The sequence below is a fragment of the Bos taurus genome, chromosome 12 (assembly GCF_002263795.3).
Source record: "Bos taurus isolate L1 Dominette 01449 registration number 42190680 breed Hereford chromosome 12, ARS-UCD2.0, whole genome shotgun sequence".
Lineage (NCBI taxonomy): Eukaryota > Metazoa > Chordata > Mammalia > Artiodactyla > Bovidae > Bos > Bos taurus.
In genome coordinates this window covers 20335078-20351689 of record NC_037339.1, presented here as the reverse complement: position 1 = coordinate 20351689, position 16612 = coordinate 20335078, and the positions used below count along the sequence as shown (strand labels likewise).

The 16612-nt window shown below is 45.3% G+C and overlaps 1 protein-coding gene across 10 annotated transcripts in view; it reads right to left on the bottom strand.

Annotated features, from left to right (window-relative positions):
- Window positions 1-4748, bottom strand: part of RNASEH2B (ribonuclease H2 subunit B) — a 76483-nt gene extending 71735 nt beyond the window's left edge. For 7 of the 10 annotated variants that reach the window (XM_059892015.1, XM_059892014.1, XM_015473765.2 and 4 more), the window contains exon 1: window positions 4416-4535. In XM_059892015.1, the coding sequence (XP_059747998.1) occupies window positions 4416-4479 (64 nt within the window). In that variant the 5' untranslated portion in view covers window positions 4480-4535. Of the gene's footprint in view, window positions 1-4415 lie in introns of all 10 variants that reach the window. The other 3 variants (XM_024999830.2, XM_010810682.3, NM_001166566.1) reach the window with 2 other exon arrangements.
- Window positions 4749-16612: the final 11864 nt, after the last annotated feature.

Sequence of the window (16612 nt, the reverse complement as noted above, 5' to 3'; positions counted from 1 at the left end):
GGGAAGAATACTGGAGTGGGTTGCCATTCCGTTCTCCAGGGGATCTTCCTGGCTCAAAGATCAAACCCAGGTCTCCCACATTATAGGCAGATTCTTCACCATCTGAACTACCAGGGAAGCCCTAGTTTGACCTGGAAACTCTCCAATCAGGCAGCGGCTGACTAAGGCATGATTTCAGCGTAATCTCTGAGATCCCTGAGATCATTTCTGTACTTTCTTTTCCCCTCATGTAACGTTAGGGTTTCCCAACCCTTTCATGCTTCCTTGGGGATGGCTAAGTAACAGAGTTTATCCACAGGAGCAGTCCACCCAGTCCTCTCTCCTGCATTCACTGAATCCATTCCTGCTGGCATCCAATCCAACTTATTAGGACCGACAAGCATACAAAACTTGGACTAGAGAAAAATATTAAAAATATAACTTAAAACATTTACTTTTAGGGCAGCAAAGAGAGATGGAAACTTCTACCTTATTCCAAAAAGTAGAGATGTTCACGGTCTCTTATAGCAACTAAAAGTGGAAACCAGCTAGTGTTCCAGGCCGTGTGGGAGAAATGTTGAAGACCAACCCAAACTGCAAGAAACGCTTACCTTGCTGAAACAGGAGGCCGTTCTGTCACCACTGGCCTATAAGAATCAAGGCCCCACATCTGACTACCTCACAAGTATCCCTTCCAAGTTTCAGCTCTTGTTTTTCTGGGATACTGGACTTCTCAGACAAACTGAAAACTAGCAGCAGAGAGACCTAACTAGTACTTTTTAATATGTCCTTTACTGTATCCTTTCAGATATAAGGATATCTTACAGCCGTATGGCAGGGTATGGGCTTCCCCGCTGACTCAGCGGTAAAGAATCCACCTGCAATGCAGGAGATGCGGTAGGAGCCATGGGTTTGATCCCTGGGTCAGGAAGGTCCCCTGGAGAAGGGAAAGGCAACCCGCTCCAGTATTCTTGCCTGGAAAACCCTATGGACAGAGGAGCCTGGCAGGCTACAGTCCGTGGGGGTCACAGAGTCGAATGTGACTTAGCGACCAACCAACCAACAGTGGTAGGTATGGTTCTCCTCCGCTCAAATGCATAACTTACTGGGGCGGACTTTCCATCTACTGGAGAAAAACAAGAAGTCTGTGAAGACTCATAACCTGTACTTACACGTACTCCCGTGACTGTGGAAATTCTGACTCACCATAAAGATAAAGACAGCTAAACCTGAGGCTGGCTGTGTCTATCTCCCAATCCACTCCCTAGGGCTGGCCTCCTACAGTGGTTCCTAGTGGAACCTCTGACCAGCAGCATTGGCATCACTGGGTAACTTGTTAGAAATGCGCATTCTGCCCCCAGACCTACTGAGTCCGAGACTCTCCAGGGTTCAGTCCCCCAGGTGACTGATGCCCCCAAGTTTGAGAAGCACAGTTGCACAGAGGTAACGATCACACCACCAGCATCTGTAACTCCCAGAGCCTACAGGTGGCAGTAAAGGCCAGTTAGAAGAATTACAGGCACTAGAAGATCAAGTTTTAAGTGTTACAGAGCCAGCCTGCCTGACCACACTGTTCAACAGTTTCTTAACAGCTGGCTCAGCCTCCTCCAATGAGTTTGAAGGTCACAGTAAGTCCCAGCTTTGAACAGGAACTGGACTGAAATTCTTGTGGTCCGAAAGCAGACATATTGAACCTATGAATTTCAGGGATGCAATCAATATTTAATTATCTTAAAGATTTTAATACTATGAGGATACAAACATATTTAAGAATGAAAATTTCAATACTTATTAAATAGAACAAGAAACTCAAATTATTCTCAGCAATTATGTATATCTGAATTATTTTCATGCACTCTGAATGATTAGAGTTCCCACCATTAAAATCTCATTGAGATAACATGTTAACAGTGAGAAGAGAAATTTTCTACTGTAAAGCATGTATCAGGCATCCCTTTACTATTTACTAGACTCTATGAAAACCCTGAATTTTGCATTAATTTGCCTTACACAAACTACAAACCTCCAGTGAGGGTGTGGAGCAACGGGAACTCTCATACAGTTGGGGGAATAAATCGGTACAATCACTTTGGAAAACTGTTGAGCAATGTCTACCAAAGCTAAATACACAATATCCAGGGCCAGCAATTCCACTCCTGGGTTTGCACCACAGAGAAGTGACCACATCCAGCTACTTAAAGCCTCATAAACGTGTTTGTAGAAGTCTAACTCGTAATACGGAGCAGGCAATGGCAACCCACTCCAGTGTTCTTGTCTGGAGAATCCCAGGGACGGAGGAGCCCGGTAGGCTGCAGTCCATGGGGTCGCAAAAGAGTCGGACACGACTGAGCGACTTCACTTTCACTTCTCACTTTCATGCATTGGAGAGGGAAATGGCAACTCACTCCAGTGTTCTTGCCTGGAGAATCCCAGGGATGGAGGAGCCTGGTGGGCTGCCATCTCTGGGGTCGCACAGAGTCAGACACGACTTAAGTGACTTAGCAGCAGCAGCAGCAACTCGTAATAGTTATAACCAGGAAAAAATAATTTGAATATCCATTCTCAGCAGTAATATGACTATGCATACAATAAAATAGACACAGCGAGGAAAACACGAATGAACCAACAAACCTGACCACAGCTACAGACTACGGATGAGCCTCACAGATGTAACGCTGAGTAAAAGATGCAAGGGATTAAGAATCACATGCTTGACCAAACAGGCAGAACAAATATCTGGTGACAGAGGTCAGCATGGAGGTTACTGAGGTCATCTAGAACAGGCAAGAGGAGCTCACAGGGTAAGATCTAGGTCTTGATATGTGGAATGGTGACAGGGGTGTATACATATGAAAAGCTCACAGACTTGCACACTTAAACGTTTTACACTTTACTATATGTATATGGGCTTCCCAGGTGGCTCAGCAGTAAAGAATCTGCCTGCCAGTGCAGGAGAGGCAGGTATGATCTGGGTCTGGGTCAGGAAGATCCCTTAGAGGAGGAAATGGCAACCCACTCCAGTATTTTTGTCTGGGAAATCCCATGGACAGAGGAGCCTGGCCAGCTACAGTTCATGGGTTCACAAAGAGTCGGACCAGCCATGACCAAGTGATTAAACAACAATATATATGTTATATTTATTTATAAAGGGACAACAATATGTATGTTATACTTCTTTACAAAGAGAAGAAAAGTTAAACACACACAAAATACCCTTGACAGATTATCCTGTAATAATTTTCAATATCCATCATAAAAATCTTCCCTGATGGCTCAGAGGGTAAAGAATCGGCCTCCAGTGTAGGAGACATAAGAGATTCAGGTTTCATCCCTGGGTCAGGAAGATTCCCTGGAGAAGGAAATGATTACCCACTCTAGTATTCTTGCCTGGAAAACGCCATGGACAGAGGAGCCTAGCGGGCTATAGTCCAAGGGATCACAGAGTCGGGCACGACTGAGCAACTAAGCACACATGAAAATCCAAATTACTGGGCAACTACACCTGACATCAGAGTCTCATTTACTGCAAAAATACTGCATTTGCTGAGCTACATCTCAAAATTAGATACAGAGAACAATGGGCTTTCCGATATTCAATTATGCCATCAAATCAATGTATCCTCCTATGAAAAGGCCAAAACTTTCTGGCTTGCACTCCCTGGTCCCAAACTCCATTTATTCTGCCACTTCATGCCATCATAGGTGCCAACTGATGTCCACCATCCCTAGCCCCTGCAGGCCTGGATGTGGTCACCATCCTGGAGAGGCTGACAAGGCTGGCTCCAATCCTTAGCTACCTGCCTGAATCCCCTGCCACCATGCAGCCTCACAAATCAAGGCATGTCCCAGTGCAGGATAAGTGTTAAGACAGTACCGCCTTCAGGTCAATGCGGACCTATTGGATTCTAGGTTCCCATCTAGTAAGGCTCAGACGCTAAGCCAACTGTCGACTAGGAGATACCAAATTACACCCCAAGAGCAGACACCTCCAGGCCTCGCGGCTGGCCCCCAGGTCCTGAACCCGCGCCGCCCTCCCCAAGCCTGCGCCGCTCCCTCCAGGCCACCCGACCCACAAAGAACCCGAACCGGGAAAATCAACTCGGTCTGCTTTTGCGCTTCCGGCTCAGGTTTAAAAAAAAAAAAAAAGCTCAACCGAGGGCACTGTGACCAAGAGGAGGAACCATGTGTTCCGGGCGACACTCGGGTCCCCCACGCGCGGCCGCGGGGGCAGGGCCAGGGTCGGCGGCCCCTATACTCGGCGCTGACTCGGCAACAGTCAGGACTCGCCCGCGCGCGAGGGACCGCGGGCCAGAGGGGGCGCGCCCTGTCGCCGAGAACCCGCCTAGCGCGCTCTCGGGCGGGGCCGCCCAGGGCAGGAGCCCGGGCCGCGCGCGCCCGCGCGCGCGCCGCCGCCGCCCCAGGGCCGGCGTGGTTACCTGGGAGCAGGAACACGTGCTGCCAGACGCTAGCCCCGTCCCCGCCGTCCGCGCCGCGCGCCATGCCGCTCGTCCGCTCCCGGCCGCCGTGGGCCTCAGCCCTCGGAGCGCGGGCTTGGCGAAAGGCGGGTGGCAAATGGCGGGAGAAGAGTCGATTCCGGGAATGCGGCGGGGCCTGGGGCGCGGGGCCGGCCAGGCGTACGTGGTTTCGTTTCCGGAGTCCGCCAGCAGCCCCGATTTCAGAGTTTAAATTGAGCGCCGGGCCCAGGCTGCCGGCCCCCTGGCTCGTCGCCCGCCGGCGGGGAAGGGTCGCTGCCTCTCCCCCCTCCGCGGCTCGGCCAATGGTAGCTGCTCACCCGCGGCGCCTAGTGACGCGGCCCGGGGGCGGGGTCGCCTGGGCCCCGAGGCTCCGGGTCCGCGCTCCCAGTGGCCTTCCGCGCGTGCGGCGGGGCGCAGCCCTGGGGAGATCGCGGGGAGGCCGGGTCCCTGGGCCGTGGGGCACCGGGAGGCTTGACGCTCGCCGCCCCAGTAGGCTGGCGGACGCGCGCACACCTTGCAGCGCGCAAAGCCTGGCGCAAATCCGTTCTGAGGACAAGAACCGTCACACCCGAATCCTCCTGCCGCTGTTCCCCGTCAACGTTTCTGGATAGCGCTTGCATCTGCGTTGGAATTAATGCCAGAATCTGGTGTGCTTTGTGATTCATGACAAAATGCATGCAAAGCAGACCTCAAATTGTGGTTAGTCCTCATTACTCCAAAGAGGGGCACAGTTTGAGGCCCAAAATGTACATTTGTTGTTTTGGAAGACGTTGATTTGTAACGAGTTAAAGTCAAGATTTTTAAAAAGCGATGTTTACAAAGTCAGAGTCATGATATTTACGTATTTAAACTTCTCAAAAATAAAATTTTAATCGTACACGGTTTTAGAAAAGGTACCAAGTGTGTATCTCATACAAGAATAAGTTTGACACCCTGCTTCCCCAGATCCCCAATCCCCCTCCGCCGGGGTAATTACTGTTATCAGTCTCTTATCTGCTCTTCCAGAATTTTTCCATTCACAAACAAGTTCCTGTGTCTTACTCTTTGCACAAATGAAAGAGTAATATGCATAGCTCTTAAGGCATTTAACGTTTTTTGTTTAATCTTGAAGACAGTTAAATGCTGCAGCACTAGATCATCTCGGCCTTCTGAAAAGATTCTCTGTTTCTATCCTACTTCCCACCAGGGCAGACAAATGCAACTGAAGGTGACTGCAAGAAACACCTGGCAGAGAGGAAGCCTTTCTGGTAGAGCAGGGGCACCCGGAGGCCAGCTCTGGGGCAGGCAGCAGAGCAGCTATCTTCATCTTTCTCTGATCCTTCCCAGCCGTTGGCTGTTTGAATATGTGTTTTTATGTGGTTGTTTTCACAGTCAGTTCAGTTTAGTTCAGTTGCTCAGTTGTGTCAGACTCTTTGCGACCCCATGAATCACAGCACACCAGGCCTCCCTGTCCATCACCAACTCTCAGAGTTCACTCAAAACTCATGTCCATCCAGTCGGTGATGCCATCCAGTCATCTCATCCTCTGTTGTCCCCTTCTCCTCCTGCCCCCAATCCCTCCCAGCATCAGAGTCTTTTCCAATGAGTCAACTCTTTGCATGAGGTGGCCAGAGTACTGGATTTTCAGCTTTAGCATCATTCCTTCCAAAGAACACCCAGGGCTGATTTCTTTTAGAATGGACTGGTTGGATCTCCTTGCAGTCCAAGGGACTCTCAAGAGTCTTCTCCAACACCACACTTCAAAAGCATCAATTCTTTGGCGCTCAGCTTTCTTCACAGTCCAACTCTCACATCCATACATGACCACTGGAAAAACCATAGCCTTGACCAGATGGACCTTCGTTGGCAAAGTAATGTCTCTGCTTTTCAATATGCTATCTAGGTTGGTCATAACTTTTCTTCCAAGGAGTAAGCGTCTCTTAATTTCATGGCTGCAGTCACCATCTGCAGTGATTTTGGAGCCCCCAAAAATAAAGTCTTCCACTGTTTCCCCATCTATGTCTCATGAAGTGATGGGACCAGATGCCATGATCTTTGTTTTCTGAATGTTGAGCTTTAAGCCAACCTTTTCACTCTCCACTTTCACTTTCATCAAGAGGCTTTTGAGTTCCTCTTCACTTTCTGCCATAAGGGTGGTGTCATCTGCATAGCTGAGGTTATTGATATTTCTCCCAGCAATCTTGATTCCAGCTTGTGCTTCTTTCAGCCCAGCATTTCTCATGATGTACTCTGCATATAAGTTAAATAAGCAGGGTGACAATATATAGCCTTGATGTCCTTCTTTTCCTATTTGGAACCAGTCTGTTGTTCCATGTCCAGTTCTAACTGTTGCTTCCTGACCTGCTTATAGGTTTCTCAAGAGGCAGGTCAAGTGGTCTGGTATTCCCATCTCTTTCAGAATTTTCCACAGTTTATTGTGATCCACACAGTCAAAGGCTTTGGCATAGTCAATAAAGCAGAAATAGATGTTTTTCTGGAACTCTCTTGCTTTTTCCATGATCCAGCGGATGTTGGCAATTTGATCTCTAGTTCCTTTGCCTTTTCTAAAACCAGCTTGAACATCTGGAAGTTTATGGTTCACATATTGCTGAAGCCTGGCTTGGAGATTTTTGAGCATTACTTTACTAGCGTGTGAGAGGAGTGCAATTGTGCAGTAGTTTGAACATTCCTTGGCATTGACTTTCTTTGGGATTGGAATGAAAACCTTTTCCAGTCCTGTGGCCACTGCTGAGTTTTCCAAATTTGCTGGCATATTGAGTGCAGCACTTTCACAGCATCATCTTTCAGGATTTGAAATAGCTCAACTGGAATTCCATCACCTCCACTAGTTTTGTTCGTAGTGATGCTTTCTAAGGCCCACTTGACTTCACATTCCAGGATGTCTGGCTCTAGGTGAGTGATCACACCATCATGATTATCTGGGTTGTGAAGATCTTTTTTGTACAGTTCTTCTGTGTATTCTTGCCACCTCTTCTTAATATCTTCTGCTTCTGTTAGGTCCATACCATTTCTGTCCTTTATCGAGCCCATCTTTGCATGAAATGTTCCCTTGGTATCTCTCATTTTCTTGAAGAGATCTCTAGTCTTTCCCATTCTGTTGTTTTCCTCTATTTCTTTGCATTGGTTGCTGAAGAAGGCTTTCTTATCTCTTCTTGCTATTCTTTGGAACTCTGCATTCAGATGCTTATATCTTTCCTTTGCTCCTTTGCTTTTCGCTTCTCTTCTGTTCACAGCTATTTATAAGGCCTCCCCAGACAGCCATTTTGCTTTTTTACATTTCTTTTCCATGGGGATGGTCTTGATCTGTGTCTCCTGTACAATGTCATGAACCTCCGTCCATAGTTCATCAGGCACTCTATCGATCAGATCTAGTCCCTTAAATCTATTTCTCACTTCCACTGTATAATCATAAGGGATTTGATTTAGGTCATACCTGAATGGTCTAGTGGTTTTCCCTACTTTCTTCAATTTGAGTCTGAATTTGGCAATAAGGACAGTACAAAACTATTTTTGTCTGCTTTTCTCCTTAACATTGCCATAAATACCTTTCCCATGGCATCCAGAACCATCATTGGAGACAGGCTATTTCACAGTGCTAATGTACCATGGTTACTGACCCATTCCTTAACCTGCAATATTTAGGTTATTTCAAATTGTTATTCTGAACAATGCTATAATGTATACTATATATGGACTATGCAGTGGGAGTGTGTGCTCAATCACTTTAGTCGTGTCCAACTCTTTGCAACCCCATAGACTATAGTCCACCAGGCTCCTCTATCCATGGGAGTCTCCAGGCAAGAATACCAGAGTGGGTTGCCATGCCCTCCTCCAGGAGATCTTCCTGACCCAGGGACCAAACCTGAGTCTCCTGCACTGCAAGCAGATTCTTTACCCACTGAGCCCAGCAATGAACTAGAGGTATACATGGTGAACTAATGTACACATGGCAACGTGGATGCTTTATATCAAGAGGGAAAAAAAGAAGTAGGAAAAGATTTAGGGCAGAAAAAAAATATCGGTAAATTAAAAATACATAAAACAACATATCTTTTAGAAGGATACATGCATATTTAAGGCCACATATCAAACACACAAGAAAGAAATGGGTGTCTTTAAACGGCAAAAGAATGGGATAAGGAATGAGAAGGCAAGAAATATCAAAAGAGGGGTTGGAGGGGCATGTGGATGACTGTCACTATGTCCTGTGAATCAGAGTATAATTCATTGTAGGTCCAAGTTTGAAAACTTTCTTTTTTTTAATGTGCTGAAACAAACATCTCTATGCAATTTCCTTTATCCATTAAAAAATTAGTTAAGTACCTTCTTGGAACCCTTGCTGTCTTGGACAGCAAGATCAAACCAGTCAATCCTAAAGGAAATAAACCCTGAATAATCATTGGATTATTCTGAGGTGGCTCAGATGGTAAAGTGTCTGCCCACATGTGGGAGACCCGGGTTCGATCTCTGGGTTGGGAAGATCCTCAAGGAAGAAGGGAGAAGGGAATGGCAACCCACTCCAGTACTCTTGCCTGGAAAATTCTATGGACAGAGGAGCCTGCTAGGCTAGAGTCCATTGGGCCACAAAGAGTTGGATATGACTGAGTGACTTCACATTCACATGCCAATCATTGGAAGGATTGATGCTGAAGCTGAAGCTCCGCTACTTTGGCCTCCTGATGCGAAGAGATGACTCATTAGAAAAGACCCTGATGCTGGGAAAGACTGAGGGCAGGAGAAGAAGAGGGCGTCAGAAGATGAGATGGTTGGATGCAAAGGGCATGAACTTGGGCAAACTCAGGAGATGGTGAGGGACACCAGGGAGGCCTGGTGTGCTGCAGCCCATGGGGTGGTGAAGAGTCTGACACAACTGGGTGACTGAACAACAACCTTCTTGGAAGTGGTGATGTTCCAGATGGGTTCCAGATGCCTACTGTCCTCAGGGTAAAGTCTAAGGTCCTAAGCTTGGAACACATGGCCCATGAGATCTGGTCCTCACATGCCCCTCCCGTCAGTTTCCACTGCTTCCCTCCCTCCCCACCTTGACCACGGTCTGGCAGGTCCTAAGAAACTGCTCTCTGTCAGCACTTGACACTGTGTCCCTCATGTTGGAACTGAGCTGCTCTCAACTATGGACTAAATCTTCCCTGGTGGCTCAGATGGTAAAGAGTCTGTCTGCAATGCAGGAGACCCAGGTTCAATCCCTGGGTTGGGAAGATCCCCTGGAGAAGGAAATGGCAACCCACTCCAATATTCTTGCCTGGAAAATCCCATGGACAGAGGAGCCTAGCAGGCTACAGTCTATGGGGTCACAAAGAGTCGGACATGACTGAGTGACTAACACACACACACACACACACACACACACACACAACTATGGACTAAGCTCTCAACTCTGCCTTTTCTCTCACTCTCCACTTAGCCTGGACCCTCACCCATCAGGCTCACTTCTCATTAGGACTCCTCTTCCTCTCTCCAAACACCCTCCCCATGAATGAGTGAGATGCCCCCTTACAAGGGAGTGAGCCTGACTTTCAGTCAGTTCCTTGAAGAAGGACAGCATCTAATAATTCAACGATTTATCCTCAAAAAAAAAAAAAAAAAGAGAGAGAGAGAGAGAGGGAGATGACTTTTACCGCATACTAACTGTGACAAGCACGGCAGTGAACATGTAACTGATTCTTTCAGTCCTCCCAGTGTCTTAAGGGGAAGTAGCAGTGTGATCCCCACATTTTACAGAGAAAGAATGTAAACTTTAACAAGGTCAACTAATTACCCAGCAGTGGCAGAGCAGGAATTCCAACCCAGACATTGGACTCTTGGCCTCCCCTCTCTCCTTCCTTAGTGTCCCAATGCCTGGAACAAAGCTGTATGGGCACATAGCATATGCCCCACAAATATTTTCTGAGTAGACATGCATGTGGGTAGATAGGCAGTTATGGTAAAAGTCAGTGTGGCATTCCTAAGTATTATAAGCAAGAACAATGTGATTATATTTAGTATATCATAAAATATTCCATAAATTAATTTTTGTACTAGTTATACTGACACACAAAGAGACCAACAGGTCATTCTCCAAGGAGTAAGAAGGGAACAGCAACATTAATACCTCTGAGTAGGGAAACAAAAAAAAACTCTTCTAAATACCAGAAATAAGAAATGTTTGTTTTCTAGTGGAAGAAAAAAAAAGAACTGGGGAAAAAAATTTTTTTAAAGACAGTTCAGAGTCCAGTGACCTCTAGCAATGGTTAGTAATGATCAGAACACAGAGTCTGAACTGATAATGAAACAAAATTCTTTTCCTCTTATAAATTATTAAACACTTATGAGAATTCTTCTTTCAAAACAAAATGAGAATGAAAATCCTAGCTTATCATCACTTTTATCCTGAGAAAGGATTGTTGCTGTGTTTTTGTCCTGTTGCCAAACATTCATCTAGGGATAACGAGGAAGGCAATGTGGTACCCAAGCAAAAGATGGGGAGGAGAAGGGCACCAGTTCTCAAAAGGGCCAACTGTTTAGATGGGAGACCAAAGAGTAGTACTGAGCTGTTCTTTCTGGGGATAATATTTCCTCTTATATTCACTCTCTTACTCAACCCAACAGGATCGTACTTGTTGCAAAAGGCTGCATATCTTATATGCAAATACCCACATATAAAACTGAGATCTGCCAGTTATAGAACAAGAATGACTAAAGCTATTGAGAGAGAAAGAACAGCAGCCTCAGACATTCAGAAGCTGGCCCCCCTGGGTCCTGTGACTCTCCCAGGACCATACCAGCCTCAGACAAGGCTGCCCTGAGACCACGATAAAATGAGAGAGTAAGGCCGCTTCACGATTTGGGGGAAGCAAAGACAAAAACAGGTCACTGGGTGACCTGCAAAATCCTGAACACCTCCTCTCCTAGCCGAAATGAGTGACTGCTACTTCTTTGCAATTACTGCTTCATCCTCTCCCAGCTTCCCCTCCTTGTAGAGGAGACACCAATGGTAGAACTGCCCTGTCTTCTCATAGCACCAGAGCCAGAGTGGATCCCTGTGCCCTTAGACCCTCCCCAGGTCAGCCAGCCAGAGCCCAACGCTCCCAAGCTTCCTCCCAGCCCCCTCCTACCCAACACCCCTGACTTCCCATGGCCTGTGCTCTGCCTCCTTCGATTGAGTATTGGATCTGCTTGATCAACCGCAGGTTGCTCTTGGGCTAAACTTGAGCTTGACACCGTGTTTACACACTTCCTCTCTGTGTGTGCATACAGTCATAAACCTTACATATATTTATGTAAAATTAAGGTAGTATGAAAATTCAGGCAATTTAAGCTCCAAAATGTACTTTTGCAACCTATAGAGCTAGGCTTGCCACGCTTCAGTGAAGCAGTAGGTCAGTTGCACAGTCGTGTCTGACTCATTGTGACCCCATGGACTGTAGCCCCGCCAGGCTCTTCCATCTACAGGACTCTCCAGGCAAGAACACTGGAGTGGGTTGCCATTTCCTACTCCTCAAGTGAAGCAGACAGTCGAATAATTACATATTTTGCTTCCTGACAGCCTAAGCAATCACTTCAGAAAATTTCAGTAACTTGATGTTCTATTTATTCCCACTTTGCTTTTATATGTGCTTTTAATATTTTATATAGTGCAGAGTTTTTGAGATGTATCTTTTAAGTTATGAGTTATCTGACAAGGAGAAATGGAGAAATGCCAAAATGTTGGCTATTTTTCAGTTAAATATTAATTTTCAAAAGCAGGATACAAACTTGTATATAGGGCATGATTACAACTAAGAAGAATGATAAAAATAAAAGATTGGTGACTAACATCTAACTGCAGTTGTCCTTTAATAATTTTTTTCTACTTTGATATATTTTTAAAAATTGTTCAGTTAATATTTTTAGTTTGATAATAGCAATATTATTCATTTCTAGTTTTTTTTTTTAAACTCTGTGCTTCATCCTAGCTACTAAAACAGTAACATTCTGGTTCTCATGTGGTTAGTTCTGATAACTTTTACTGATGATCTCAATTAAGAGGCTTCATGGAAATCAATCCTGAACATTCATTGGAAGGACTGATGCTGAAGCTGAAGCTCCAATACTTTGGTCACAGGGTGTGAAGAGCTTACTCATTAGAAAAAACTCTGATGCTGGGAAAGATTGAAGGCAGCAGGAGGAGAAGGGGACGACAGAGAATGAGATGGTTGGATGGCATCACAGACTCAATGGACATGAGTTTAAGCTCCAGGAGATGGTGAAGAACAGGGAAGCCTGGCATGCTGTAGTCCATGGGGTCACAAAGAGTCAGACATGACTGAGCAACTGAACAACAAAAAGATACACATTCATTTATAAGATCTAAGCAGTACATTTCTGCTGTTCTCTCCCTACAAATAAAATACTTTTCAAATAGTAATGTGATACTTTATTAATTCATTCTGTCAAACTAGCAAAAAATAGGAAATGCAATTGCTAAATATGGCTGATCTGTTGCAAAAGATTAACAATATTCTTAGTAATGTGAATTCCACCTGATTTTTTTCAAAAGAAAAAATAAGTAATGGTTGACTATTTAAGGAAGAACTGCTGCATCTTCAACAGAATAATATTCAATTTCATATTGACTTTAGTAGCTACATTGACCATGTAACGTTGCTGAAAACTTAAGAGTCTTCTTCATTAGTTTATTAAGTATTCCTAATTTTTTAAGGAAATGGTAACCCACTCCAGTACTCTTGCCTGGGAAATCCCTTGGACGGAGGAGCCTGGTAGGCTACAGTCCATGGGGTCACAAAAGAGTCAGAAACAACTTAGTGACTAAACAACAGTTCTTTAAGAGTGTCATAAAGCAATTGTCCTTTAAAAGTGCTTACAAGCATCAGTGTTCAGAAAGTTTTGATAAAAGGCAGGAAATGACCTCATAATGCAATAACAATCTCCTGGTTAGGGGCTTCCCTAGTGGTTCAGATGGTAAAGAATCTGCCTGCAATTCAGGAGACCGGGGTTCAATTCCTGGGTTGGGAAGACCCCCCTGGACAAGGGAATGGCTACCCACTCCAATATTCTTGCTTGGAGAATGCCATGGACAGAGGAGCCTGGCAAGCTACAGTCCATGGGGTCGCAAAAGTGCTGGACATGACTGAGCAACTAAGCACGCACGCACGCAATCTCCTGGTTACTTTGATGCTTGGTCCTTCTCATTCTCTCTCTCTCTCTCCCTGCATGGGCAAATCTAAATTAATTCTATAATATTGCTGATACCTACTCTGTTTCAGACACTGTTCTGGTGCCTTGGGCTGTATCAGTAAATAAATAAAAATGCCTGTCTTCCTGTATTTTACATCTAGTGGAGGGAGACAGACAAGCAACACACATAATAAATAGATTTTATAGTGCAATGCTGCTACTGCTAAGTCACTTCAGTCGTGTCCGACTCTGTGCGACCCCATAGACGGCAGCCCACCAGGCTCCCCCATCCCTGGGATTCTCCAGGCAAGAACACTGGAGTGGGTTGCCATTTCCTTCTCCAATGCATGAAAGTGAAAAGTGAAAGTGAAGTCGCTCAGTCTGTCTGACCTTAATAGAAGGGGGTTAGTCCTCTGTAGGTGGAGAAGGCAATGGCACCCCACTCCAGTACTCTTGCCTGGAAAATCCCATGGACGGAGGAGCCTGTTAGGCTGCAATCCATGGGGTCGTTAAGAGTCGGACACGACTGAAGTGACTTAGCATAGCATAGTCCTCTGTAGGAAAGAAGTACAGAAGGGCAAGGGGCTCATGAGGACGAGGAGGGTTGCAGTTTTAAATAAAACAGTCAGTGTCAGCCTCATTAAGAAGGTGAACTTTGAGCAAAGACTTGAAGGAGAAAAGGAAGTTAGGTATGTATATATCTGAGGGAAGGGACAGGGAACAACCAGTGCAAAAGCTCCAGCCCACAGCTTTGACGGCATATTACAGGATAGCAAAGAAGGCTGTGTGGCTTGACCGAAATGAGCAAGGGGAAGAGAAGCAGGAGACAAGTATGGAGAAGTGAGGACCTTATATGCCAGAAAGAAAGAAAGAAAGTGAAGTCGCTCAGTCACATCCAACTCTTTGCGACCCCATGGACTGCAGCCTACCAGGGTCCTCCGTTCATGGGATTTTCCAGGCAAGAGTACTGGAGTGGGTTGCCATTTCCTCCTCCTGGGGATCTTCCCAACCCAGGGATCGAACCTGGATCAGGCAGAGGCTTTACCGTCTGAGCCACCAGGGAAGCCCTTATATGCCATGGGAAGAGATAAAATGGGATTCTCCAGAGGGCTGACCAAGGAAAGCTAAAAGAGTGTAATAAAGGATAAGAAAAGGGAAAAGGGGAGAACAATCAAGAATAGTTGCAACTAAAAACACGACAGAAAAGCTCAGTGTTGCTCAAAATATTTCCACTGTCATCCACAATAAGAAATATATTTTACAGCATGAAGCCATCACACATACAAATAAAAATTACACGAACCAAAACTTACACACATCAATGTTCAGTGGACTCTAAATCTAGGCTATTAGGTTTCTTTTCCTTATTCCTGGTAACATCGACTAAGTTGATTTTACAACCTAGTAATGGGTTGCAATGTACAGTTAAAAGAGCATGGCTAATTGGTAATGTGATCGTTCTGGCTACACCCTAGCATGTGGATGACATAATCAACATCTTTGTCAACTCTGAGTGAGCTTTGGCTGAACACACATAAGGCCTAATGACTTGCAACATGGAACCACCATTAGCTCATTAATCAAAAGTCAATGTATATATAGGATACTCTGCTTTCATAACAGTTGTAGTCATATAAAAATATTGTGTGAGCTGGGTCACTATTAGGAAATGTAAAACATGTGAAATTCGGGCACATCATTTCTGACAGGCAGCCAATATTTATGGTAGCTGACTAAAGAGACTTTACTTCAAATAAACAAACGTTTAATGTTTCCATAAAAGTGTAGACATGACCCTAATTAGTAAATTTGCTAATAGATTTCTGTTCATTATCTCCAGACCAATGTTTAGATATAGTTGTTTTAGAAAACAGTGCAAATTTTAGAACTAGATCTCAAAAACCTTTTTAAAGTTTTTCAAAATGTTTGAGAACAGCTTGGTTTTATGAATATATAAGCACTGGTACTTTTCTGAACCGTTAAATTGCCCTTTCAAAACTCGGAATTCATTTTCAACAGGTTGTACTTAAAATTTTTTTTTTTTTTTTGCCACTGAAAAAAATTCTTAGATTTGTCATTGGATAGGTTCAAGTTTTATTGTACACTGGATATGTCCCTTCCAATCGACTGACCACACAGCAAGAGTGGCCAATTTTTTCCACAGTGTTACCCAGTGGATTTTTCTGCAATGATGGGAACGCTCTATAGCTGTTTTTCTCTGTTAGGGTAGCCACTATCCACTTATGCTTTTGAACACTGATGCGGATGGTGTGAAAACCTGAACAAATCACTGCCTTGCCTAAACGCCTTCAGCGGTTTCCAACAACGTTTCAAAATTTAAAATCCTCAGCTTGGCATTCAAAGCCAAGATGAACCAACCCCAGCCCAACACTATGTATGTGTGTGTGTGTGTGTGTGTGTGTGTGTGTGTTAGTAGCTCAGTCATGTATGACTCTGTGACCTCATGGATTGTAGCCCGCCAGGCTCCTCTGTCCGTGGAATTCTCTCGGCAAGAATACTGGAGAGAGTTGCCATGCCCTCCTCCAGGAGATCTTCCCAACCCAGAGACTGAACCCAGGTCTCCTGCACTGCAGGCAGATTCTTTAGCGTCTGAGCCACGAGGGAAGCCACTGCCCACTACCTACTAGGTCCCTACAACTCCAGTCTCTTGGTCTTCTTTCTGCCTCTGCAGCATGCCATGCTCCTTCCAGCCTCAAAAATCAGGCATGTGTTTCCTCTGCCAGGAAATTGTTTCCACTCCCATCCGACACTCCTCTCATGTCCTCCTTTCCTGGACAAAGCCAGCTCATTTCTTAGATCTCCTTCTCTTCTTGGCTCATGTGTTCATTCACCCACTTCGCAAGTTTGTTGAGTTCCCTCTGTGAGCCAGGCATTGTGCTAGATGTTGGCGAGGGTCAGCAAAGATGACAGGACAAGAGACAGGCTCTGTGTCCTTGTGGGGCTCTTAGTCTAGTTAGGATGAG